This window comes from Vulpes lagopus, chromosome 11, assembly GCF_018345385.1.
Source record: "Vulpes lagopus strain Blue_001 chromosome 11, ASM1834538v1, whole genome shotgun sequence".
In the NCBI taxonomy this organism is placed as follows: domain Eukaryota; kingdom Metazoa; phylum Chordata; class Mammalia; order Carnivora; family Canidae; genus Vulpes; species Vulpes lagopus.
In genome coordinates, this window is record NC_054834.1 from 102,815,872 (window position 1) to 102,827,871 (window position 12,000).

General features: G+C 35.7%; 1 protein-coding gene across 6 annotated transcripts in view; it reads right to left on the reverse strand.

Moving 5' to 3' along the window:
• CWC22 (CWC22 spliceosome associated protein homolog) overlaps nt 1-12,000 on the reverse strand; it is a 57,935-nt gene that overhangs the window by 38,581 nt on the left and 7,354 nt on the right. For all 6 annotated transcript variants that reach the window (XM_041722678.1, XM_041722675.1, XM_041722674.1 and 3 more), the window contains one exon: nt 1,396-1,535. In XM_041722678.1, the coding sequence (XP_041578612.1) occupies nt 1,396-1,422 (27 nt within the window). In that variant the 5' untranslated portion in view covers nt 1,423-1,535. The remainder of the gene's footprint in view (nt 1-1,395; nt 1,536-12,000) is intronic.

Consider the following 12,000-nt stretch of genomic DNA (forward strand, 5'->3'; position numbering starts at 1 on the left):
GTCTAGCTTGAGAGAGTGAGCAACTCCCAAAAGAGATATGCAAGCAGGGGCTGGGGGTTTACCAAGCCTTACACTCGACAGTATCACAATTGCCAGAATTTAGAAGAGATGGCAGCTGAGCCTGCCTCAGTCTGTAAGTCTACCAGTTCAGTTTATTAAACACTGACCAGGCACCAGGCCTAGCACCTGCTGTCTACTGTTAAGCTCAGTCTACTGGTTCTCTTTAAGAAGGAAGTTTAGGGGTAAAGAGCTGGTGGAGGATAAAGGAAGGGAGCAGTGCCTAGATTTGTAATTAAATAAAAATACACCTTCCCCTTCACAGACTTCAAGATCCACAGAGTGATATGTCTGCTTGTAGATCTGTACAGTTGAAAAGAAGTGGAATGGTGTGCTCTCCTGCAATGTCCACTGATAGGAAGAGGAACAGTTCTGAAAGTAGTCGGAGTTACTGCTTCCTTTTATAGCTCTGACTGCACATCTATTTTTGCTTTTCTTATAATAATGCCTCAGCCACACTAGACTTTTTGTCTTTATATACTTGCTGTTCCCTCTGCCTGGCATACTCTTCTAGTTATCTGCATGGCTAACTTCCTCATATCCTCAAGTGTCTGCTTAAATGGCTACCTTTTCAGTGGCCCTCCCTATCAAAAATTCCAGACTTCAATGCTAATGATCAACCTTACCCTATTTCCTTTGTCTGCAGCATGAGTCTAGCTATTAACACTGTACCATACCATATGAATTATTTATGGAGTAAGTTCATCATTTATTTTGTCTTCTCCCACTAGAATGCAAACTCCATGAGACCAAGGATTTCTGTTTTGTTCACCATTTTACCTAAAGTGTTTAGAAGTCACTGGGACATAGTAAGAATTCGGTGAATATTTGTTCAACAAATGAGTGTATAATGTCTAAAAGACAGCATAAAGAGCTGTTAATGCATATAAAATATCCAATGAAAGGTGCACTTGTACATGGACATGCAGAAATTATCATTAACTGAGGAAGGACATACTTGTCTTCCATTTCATGCTCACTCAGGAAACTATGCTCTTTAAGAAGAATAGTGGAATTCTCTGCCTGTTACTTATTTTTCTTTTGCATGTGCTCATTCACATGTACTTTCTTGATTTGTGCAATGATACATATATGTGCATACATGCACATGGACACACACATGAACACACACATCCTGTAGGTTCTCTCACTTGTCCTCTTGCACACTATTGCTTCCATCTGACCACTTATGTACATTTAAAAATGAGTAAGTTAGATATTTGTATGATGCCACCCTACTGTTGTGTTCTAATGTCCTAATTCTATAAATACATTTTTTGATTAAAGGGCAGGTAACTGATTACAAATAATTTATAATTACAAATTTCAAACACTTACTTTTATCTGAGCCACACTACTTTTCATTTTCTGTTACCAGTTGATCTGAAAAATCAAAGACTCCTTAACTTGGTCCAAATAACAGGTACCAAATGGTATGAATTCCTTGACAGTTTACCTTTTCTGTCTGCAAATGTCACCTGTAAGGTATACCAAAGAAATCTTTGTTAACACTGATAAAATACAACATATTATTTATACACAATGAACATCTGACCATCTTATTTTTAATTAGTAGATACATATAGTCAATAATTAAATAAAAATTTTAAAAATCCTTAAAGAGTTCCATATAACAATGTATAAAGAACACATTCATAGAAAAGACTCTGAATGAGAGCAAATAATAAGGGCTTATTAAGCACCATAAGGTATTTTAATCTAATGAATGAGAACAAAAATTAATTTAATAACTGATGTTAGATAACCTTATTCAAATTGTTTTTCATGAGGGAGACCTATACCTATGTCATAAAACAGTACTGTGATATTGTAAAATTCAAGTGAACAGAAGAAATAATACAAGTCTATAAAAACTGAGTATAAAATAACATGTTTCTATACAAACTAAGAACAAAATATCCAATGTTCTTGTAATAATGATCACTCAGAAATAAATATGCTATGCAGAGAAATATAAGGTGTTAAATTAAAATAATCAAATTTTAACATAATCTATCAAAAGGCACATGACTTCAGATATATGCAGGTGTGAGAACTAAGCATTTGGCTCAGAAGAAACCTAGTCACCAACATTAAATGCTGAAACTTTTTTCAATATCCATCTATTACATTTTAGGAATTTTTGAAAAAATGTTAAATTGCTAGTTACGGTAACACAGAACTACCATTTGAGTACTTAATTGTAACTACATATCTAAATGGTTTATGGTTTGGTGTAAGGTAATGAAATCACAAAAATTAAATGAAATAAAGTAAGAGAATTAAAAGAGGTAGGGAATACAGAGAAAGAATTTTGCCCAGTAACAAAATAATTGACTATGATTAGGAAAATTGTTAAACTTTAATGCCAGAAAGGATTATAGACTAGTCCAATTCCTTTTTAAAGATAAAAATCGTGAAGGTCAGATAAGTCATTTCAATGTCTTAATATATTACCAGTTAGTGGTGGACCCATAACTAGAATATTAGCCTAAGGATACCCAATTAAATTTCTTTCCACTAGACCACACACACAAATAATCTTGACACTATAAAGTGACATACAGCTACTATCATTTAATGCAGACAGGGATGTACGCAAATCAGTAAGTCAAGAAAAGTTTCTATTACAGCAGTTAGCATGGTATCAGTGTTATTAAAAGCAATATATATGAGTTATTTACAAACAATCTATAAAAGACAACTGCAATCTAAAGCACACTAACACTTCTGTATTTGTAGCTGCAGTTAGACTAACATGCCTCTAGGGGACTCCTAGCAGGGAGACAGCCAGAAGAGAGGAGTCCTAGGTGCCCAAATCTCTGATCACCTCTGAACCAACACATGTACAAAACAGAGTACTGTGAAGGATCAAACAAGTGAACTGTGATATGAGCAGCTACCTAAGAGGCAGAACTTGCAATTTAAGTCTAATAAAGTTAATTGCCTAAAAAGTCACCATTCAGAGGAATGAAACAGAATCTACAGTCTTAATATAACAGTAACAATGCCCAGGATACAATTAAAAATAACTGAGCAGAAAACTGGTCCAATCCTAAGAAAAAAGACAATCAAAGGAGATTAACACTGAGATGGCCCAGGTGTTAGAATTGGCATACATGGTTTTTATTTGTTTTTTTAAGATTATTTATTTATGTATTCATGAGAGACACAGAAAGAGAGAAGTAGGCTCCCTGTGGGGAGCCCAATGTGGGACTTGATCCCAGGACCTCAGGATCACGACCTGAGCCAAAGAGCTCAATCACTGAGGCACCCAGGTGCCCAGGCAATAAGGTGTTTAAAGGATATTCAAAAGTGAAAAGGAAAACATGCTTGCAAGATAATAAAAATAGGAAAGTTCAGCAAAAACAAACAAAAATTAAGAAAAAGAAAGTAGAACCAAACAGCTTTAGAAGCAGAAAATATATGAAGTGAAAAATTAACTGGTTAGACTTAAAGCAAAATGGAGATAAAAGAAAGTTAATGAATGTGAAGTAAGATCAACAGCAATTAACCAATCTAAAATCAGAGAGACAAAAAAGGTATTAATGAACAGTATCAGGGACATGTGGGACAATATCAAAAGACTTGATATATGTGTAATCAAAACCCAAGAAGAGAAAAAAAAATGAACAGAAAAAGATATTTCAAGAAATAGCCAAATTTCCCCCATATTTGGCAAAAGGTATAAATTTACAGATTCATGAAGCTCAGAGAATTCTTGGTAGCCTAAATATAAAGAAAACCATGCCTATGCACACAGTCACACACATGTTCAATAGTCAAACTGCTAAAAATCAAAGATAAAGAGAAAATCCTGAGAAAAGCAAGAGGGAAAACAAAAAACAAAAAGCCCCACAAAACAATACACTACATACGGGGAAATAACCATTCAAATTACTGCTGACTTCTCATCAGAAACTAAGGAGACCAGAAGATAGTCTCTAAAGTGTTGACAGATAAAAACACTCACTCTAGAATTCCAGCAAAAAGAATCTTGAGAATGAAAATAAAGACATTTACTGATTAAAACAAACAAAAGACAACTAAGAGAATGTATCACCAGCAGACCTGTACTATGAGAAATGCTAGAGTTCTCAGGCTGTAGGGAAATGATACCAGATGGAGACTTGAGAAAGGATGAAGAACACTGGAAATGGTAACTTTCTCAGGAAGTATAAAAGACTACTTTTTCTTTCACTGAAAATACATAGGTCTGTTTAAAGCAAAAATTAACATCTGGAGGGGTTATAGTGTATGTAGATGGACTATACATGATAGGTAGCGTATAGGAGGAGTTATTAATATAGGCCTATGTGGAGGTTCCTCAAAAAGTTAAAAATAGATCTGCCCTAAGACCCAGCAATTGCACTGCTGGGGATTTACCCCAAAGATACAGATGCAATGAAATGCCGGGACACCTGCACCCTGATGTTTATAGCAGCAATGTCCACAACAGCCAAACTGTAGGAGCCTCAGTGTCCATCGAAAGATGAATGGATAAAGAAGATGTGGTTTATGAATACAATGGAATATTCCTCAGCCATTAGAAATGACAAATACCCACCATTTGCTTCAACATGCATGGAACTGGAGGGTATTATGCTGAGTGAAATAAGTCCATCGGAGAAGGACAAACATTATGTGGTCTCATTCATTTGGGGAATATAAAAAATAGTGAAAGGGAATAAAGGGGAAAGGAGAAAATGTGAGTGGGAAATATCAGAGAGGGAGACAGAACATGAGAGACTCCTAACTCTGGGAAACAAACAAGGGGTGGTAGAAAGGGAGGTGGGTGGGAGTGACTGGGTGACGGGCACTGTGGGGGACACTTGATGGGATGAGCACTGGGTATTATTCTATATGTTGGCAAATTGAAAACCAATAAAAAATAAATTTAAAAAAAATGACCAGCATGCACCCAGAAAAAAAAAAGAATTAAAAAAATAAAAATAAAAAATAAAATAAGCCTATGTGATCCAAGGCCTCTAAATTTTCTGTGAAGTGGTAGTTAATATCAATTCGAAGAATCCTGTGGAAAATTAAGGATACATATTGTGTTCCCTAGAGCAGTGGCTAAAAATGTAATGTAAAAGAATATAGCTAAAAAGTCTGTAGATAAAATGCAATTAAAAAAATATTTACGTAATTTAAAAGGACAAGATAGAAGGAACAAAGGAACAAAAAACAAGGTACAAAAAAAAAAAAAAAGATGGCAGACCTAAATCTAACTCTGCTAATTAATTACATCAAATATTAATGAACAGACCTTTTTTTTTTATTATTTTAAGATTTTATTTATTCATGAGAGAGAGAGAGAGAGAGAGAGAAGCAGAGACAGAGGCAGAGGCAGAGGGAGAAGCAGGCTCCAGGCAGGGAGCCCGACGTGGGACTCGATCCTGAGTCTCCAGTATCACGCCCTGGGCTGAAGGCAGCGCTAAACCACTGAGCCACCCAGGGCTGCCCCATCAAAACTGTTTAATAGAAGCTACTGCTCCCTCCTCTCAGGTGGATGTAATCCTGAAGGCACGAACTTGTCTCGGATAGGTTTTAGGCCTCATGTGCCTTCTCAACAAGATGACTTTGTGCCATAATATACAAATTACATGACTCTTTTTTTACATGACTCTTTTCAAGGTCCTGTTTTTATAGCTATAAATGTATAGAGCCATAAAATTCAAAATTTTACTCAATTAACTTATGTTTAAAGGTAATGGTATTGTTTTTTTTTACTCCTATTAGCACAACCAGCATATCATTTCTAACAAATCCTTATCATCTTTATCACCCAGTATTAGTTATATATATGATGATTCAAAACCAAATAATATTCACTACACTTCTAATTATTTTGCCAGACATCTTTCTAGGTGCTGGGTAGACAGCAGTGAACAACCATAACAAAATCCCCTGTCCACATGGAGCTTATATTCTAGTTACAAAAAGTAAATTTATATTGATGAGCACTAAGCCACTCAAGTAAAGTGGCTTGTTGAGCTTTTTCTTCTTCTTTTTTTTTTTTTTTGTACATGCCAGTTTCAGATCATTACTTAATGTGAAACTGGTTTCCTAAGTCATTATGTTATATTAAATCATAAACACCTGTGTGACAGAAGTACTAGTACCTATATGGGGCCTCACCTGACTTACTACATCAGGTGTGTACTGGGGGGTGGAGGGGTGCCCAGGCATGCTGGTTCTATGAAACCATCCCCAAGGTATTTCCAATATCCAACTCTTCCCCAGGTTTCCTCAGCTTTCTAACTGGATAAGAAGTCTTGGGTCTCAATTTGTCATAAACCATGTACTACTTAGATAAAATACAGAGACTTCGTGCCCTACCTCCTTATAATGAAGTACTTGGTCATAAATCATTTGGAAGGGGACATACACATTCCAAATACATTAATCCTTACTCACTGGTAAGAAGCATATATATGCATGCAAAAGAATATCAGTATCAGTGATTTTTAAATCTGAGAAATTCTGGGCACAATTCATAGGGAGAGCTTCTCCCTGGTTATCTGCATGGACTGCCACCGCACAGGTTCTTTGGGAGTCTAAGGTATATGCCATAATTAAAGTAACATTACCTACTGCAACATGGGCACAAACACAATCTAAGCACTGAAATGGAGTCATCCAGCTGACAAAATGTTTATAAAATGCTTTTAATATTCTTAAAATGAAGGGGCCCCTGGGTGGCTCCGTATTTGAGCCTTTGTTTTTGTTTTTTTAAATATTTTATTTATTTATTCATGAGACAGAGAGAGAGGCAGAGACACAGGCAGAGGGAAAAGTAGGCTCCCTGCAGGGAGCCCGATGTGGGCCTGGATCCCAGATCCTGGGGTCACACCCTGAGCCAAAGGCAGACACTCAACCTCTGAGCCACCCAAGGGTCCCGAACATCTGCCTTTGGGGTTCAGGGAATGATCCCAGGGTACTGTCAGTGTCCTTTATTTGTTCTTACTTTCAGGATAATCAGTGACTAAGTCCTTATAAAACTGATACTATATTATATCTCCATGGAGGATTCCACTCTCTTCTGTTCTAATATTATCATATAAACTAATCAGTCACTTATTGTCTACAGGAGTTTCTGCTTCCCTACATTCAGCTAAAAACCCCTTCTATAAACTAACATTAAGAATTGAATTGTACAGAAGAAACCTCAAAAGAAATCTGTGAAAGACTCTACCCAGTACTGTTTACTATTTACAGAAAATAACCTGATGGATACCGCTGCCATCTTTACCACCACACATCACCAGTGACTGATTACCAGGACTTTTTGGGTCCAGGAGCAGAAAACTGCAAACTACTTCTGCCCAAGGCTATCAGAATAAGGCTCTCCTTCCCTTGATGCTAGAAATGACTTCTTTGCTTATTTTTGATTTTTATCCTCTTGGTTATGTATGTGTTCCCTCTCCTTTGGTTGATGCTTCTAAATCTGTACAATGGAACTTTCTGCATTGATGAAAAGGTTCATATTCTCCACTGTCTGTGGACACTTCATTAACACAACAGCTACTGGCCACATGTAACTACTGAGCACTTCAAGTGTGCTTAGTGGATTTGAGAAAATTAATATAACATTATAACTAAGTGGACACACATTGGACAACATAAATGATTACTAGACATTTAGGCCTTCTAATGATGGTACTTCAAGATCCTTGTCCTTGACAATCTCTAGATGTGGTGTTAATTCTTCAGATACTGACAAAGCAAAATAACTCAGTCCCAACTAACAGGAAAAGTCATTTGGTTATTTTCTAAGAAAGGTTCATATTATGGGAAATAAAGGATAATGTAATAGTCCTGGTCCTAGAGTTTGCCAATGTTGCAATCACCAATGTGAGATCTCCAGAGTTTTAAATGCAGCGCAGCCACCATGATGCCAGGTGATCATTTAACATAAATAGCAAGAAAAACTGGTACTAGAGATACTACAACAATCACAAACTCGACACATGATCATCACCCACTAAACAACAGTATAGCTATGGACTGATCACATCTCTAGAAGATAATGGCCTATTCTGCAACTCAGGCTGAGTAACCAGGGGTACTAATAAATTTAAAAATAACCCTAATGACAGCTGTGAAGGGAGAACTGACAAATGAAACATAAACCACTACTTGTAAAATTTGCAAAACAGAATTATTATGCCAGTTTAAGTCACAATATACTTATCATGGATTAGCAAGGTCACATTCTTATTTCCTGTTACTTTAGATCCATCTATTCCAAAGTAAGACCACAAAATGATGCCTGCAAGGATGTGTATGTTCTAAAGGTATGGCATCTACTGTTCCAGCAACTCACTGGGTTACAGACTCTCTATTAATCCCTGCCAAGACCATTTGATAACTAACTGCTTCTAGTCTCACCAAGTTTCTACGTACCCTTCTTAAATTCCCTTTTAGAGGCACCCCAAGATCCCTCAGAGCATGCTGTCTCCCTGCCTGCAGCAAATTAATAAACTTAACTTTGACTACTAATTAGGTATGTTATTGATTATTCACTGGTGGTAAATTAATATACAAGACAAATGGCCGAGTTTCTTAATTCAGTGCCATGGGGGACAAAAGATGAAGAAAGAAAGAAAAGAAAGAAAGAAAGAGAAGCAGGATTAGCTATTATTGAACAAAAAAGACTAACAGATTTAATGTTATGTATAAGGGTTTAGATCCTGAACTGAACAATTTCCCTTCTCTAAAATGGGATGTATTTATATAGTAAAAACCCATGTTACCAACTTAAATTCACTCAATTAATTAATAAACTCTACCCAACTTCTAAAATGGAGCAGGACTGAAGTTCTTATTTTGCATAAAGGATGAAAAAATGGAAGAGAACATTTTCCAATTTAGTTTGTGAACTTGATGACATTATTAATATATTTACATCATGGTTTCTTTTTGAGGGGAAGAATAAGATAGGATGGGATATGGACTTTGGGAATTACTTAAACACTTGTTACTATTTTCTATCCAAGAGAGCTTATCTTAGTATGCACCTGAAATAAGACTCATTTCAAAATCCCGTTACCTAAAAACTGTGCCCAAGTTGATAATGGAGATATTTTTAGCTCTAGTGCCAATAATATATAAACTAAAAAACATTTTCTAGAATGCCTGGGTGGCTCAGTCAGTAAAGTGTCTGATTCTTGGTTTCAGCTCAGGTTGTGATCTCATGGGTTGTGAGATTGAGCCCCATGCTCCATGCTCAGTGGACTTCTGCTTAAAGATTTTCTCCCTCTGCCCCTCCACTCACTCTCTTGCATGCATGTGCACATGCTCTAAGATAAATATATCTTAAAAAAACTTTTTAAAAGTATTTTTTCCTCAACTATATAAACATATGTTCCATTGATACAAAAGTCATTTTAAAATAATATAATGGTGAGTGTCCCAAAGCTGATGTGCAGTGGTGAATGTAGGCTAACCATCACTGTTCAAAACCAGCCAATGGGAGAACTGTCAACGTGCACAGCTCTTCAACAAACGAATTTACCATTGACATTAATAGAGTCTATAGCACGTTACAATGACGTTCCTGAGATATCCAGAGATTAACCAATTAAGTACATATACTTCCTGTTTTAGAAGTCCGAAATGTATAACTTAAATTATGGTAATAACAGCAACGATAAGCAATGATAAATTACCACCGCCACAAAGATATAACATTAAACATTTCATTTATATCTTCTTATTCAATCCTCATAATTACCTTGCTTTGTTTATTTTTTAACCTTATTTTTCAATGGGAGATTCATAGTGTTGAAGCAACGTGTCCATGTAAATTATAGCTAGTAAATGGCAGAGCTAAAATCCAAAAGGTTTATTTGATGCCAAAACCATGTGATATTGCCTCCCAATGAAAATGGTAACATTAATATATTGATACCAAATTGGTAAACTATAAAATGTAAACCGATATAGTCTCTACTATCCAGAAAAATTTCCTATCCTAAACTGATCCCTTCTTCCAAGTTCCAGATAGCAAAGGTTTTGATATTAACATATTGACCTACTTCTTTTTAAACATGCAAAATAGTATTTTGAAGGTTCTCTTTATTTAATCAGCATCACTAGAATTCACTATGACCAGGTACAATATAAGTAAATAAGTTACTTGACTCTATTGTGCAAGATTCAATGTTTTCCTTGGCTATCCTTCTTGGTTCTGAAACCCAGTTTCTCTTCTCAATTTATTTACACATACACACACAGAGCAATTTTCTGTGTATTTCATTTCAAATTACCTTACTTATTCAAATTATTTATTTCAAATTACTCACTTAAGTGAGTTTTCCTTCTGACCAGTGTTATCTTTCCCTTTCTACCCTTCAACCGTCATCAAAAATTATATTCTGGCAATCAAGCACAATCTCTTAGACTTCCATGTCCCAAAACGTAACTATGAAATTGACAATATTATAAAATAGACTGCTACGCTACTACAGTTCTAACAAAAAATGCATAAAGTCCTATCATCATCCAGATTTATACAGAATATGCCCAGAGGGAAATTCTGAGAGTTCAACATGTGCAAGCTTGATACTTAGACTAATTGGAAATTCCTGCAATGAGAGCAATTTATCTAGAGTTTATAGCCCTCGCTGCTCTTCTTAGTATCACTGTGTGGATTTTATGATGAATTATTAAATTTCTCTCTCCTTGTCACAAGTAAGCAACTCAGCAAAACCACACCTGCTCCCCTGAAAAAGGAGAGTATTTTATAATAAAGAGATGTAGTTTAAAAATTATTTTCCCATCAATTTCTGCAAGCATCAGAAAGCAGAATATTCAATAACATTTGTAGGATGCATTTTAGGCTGTTAACTAGAAACTATGAAATTATAAATTCTGCAATTATCTCAAAAATTCAGAAGATGCAAACATACTCTACTAAAGGTTGAAATGCACTGCTTCTTCAATGACTGGTTGAGCACTCCTACCACTGTCCCTTAGGCATTCTCAACCAATGCTAAAGGAACTTCCTATAACTTAGTATCATAAATTCAAAGGGAGTCAACAAAGTAGATTCCTTTTAGTTTGCTCCTCAGCATTCTACATAGTAACAGCACACTAGGCAAACTTTAAACATTATAACAGAGTAAAAAAACAAACAACACTACACAAACCTTAGTTGCTCAACATGGAAAATGGTAATATTAAACAGTATTCAAAAGAAAAATTAGTTTAAAGATGTTCTAAATGCAAAATTGAATGGTGGAGGGGTGGTGGTGATGGCGGTGGTAATGGAATCCTCAAGAAAACTCCAAACAGGACCTAAGCCCCTGGCCCTTCCACCTGGTGATTTTTCTTCTCAGGGAACAGATATGAAAAACAGATTGGTCACATTTCTTAACTTATATATGTTACAACTATGACAAGATTGCTATGGCCTTTACAAATCTGTTTTAAAGGAAAAACCTTTTAAGAAAAGGGCTTTCTTACTGTCTTTTCTTACTAATTTTTTAAAAATATGCACGAGTGAGAAATATGCCCCATAATATGTCACACAGGGAAAATGGTGTTGTAATTTGGTACCAGCATAGTTTCACAATTACAAGAAAATAAAAGCACCCAAACACTATCACTTTGAGGGAAAGTCACCACGTACAGGTAACAATCCCTGCCCTGCAATTGTGAAATCTGAAAAGCTCTGAAAACACAAGATTTTTCTCTTTTGTTTGTTCTTTTAAATAGAAATACAGTAGTTTTTACTGTATTACTAGGCATGTTATACTAGTTTCAGGTGTACGACACAGGGAGCCGAGAATCCTGTACATTATACTATGCTCAGCACAACTTAAAGATTTTTCTTAAGCTCATGGGAAACTCATTTGGCATCAACCTGACTTAATGTGACTCTTCCATTTGATGCACTGCAGAAATACTAATATGTTTAATTAGAAAATGTTAACG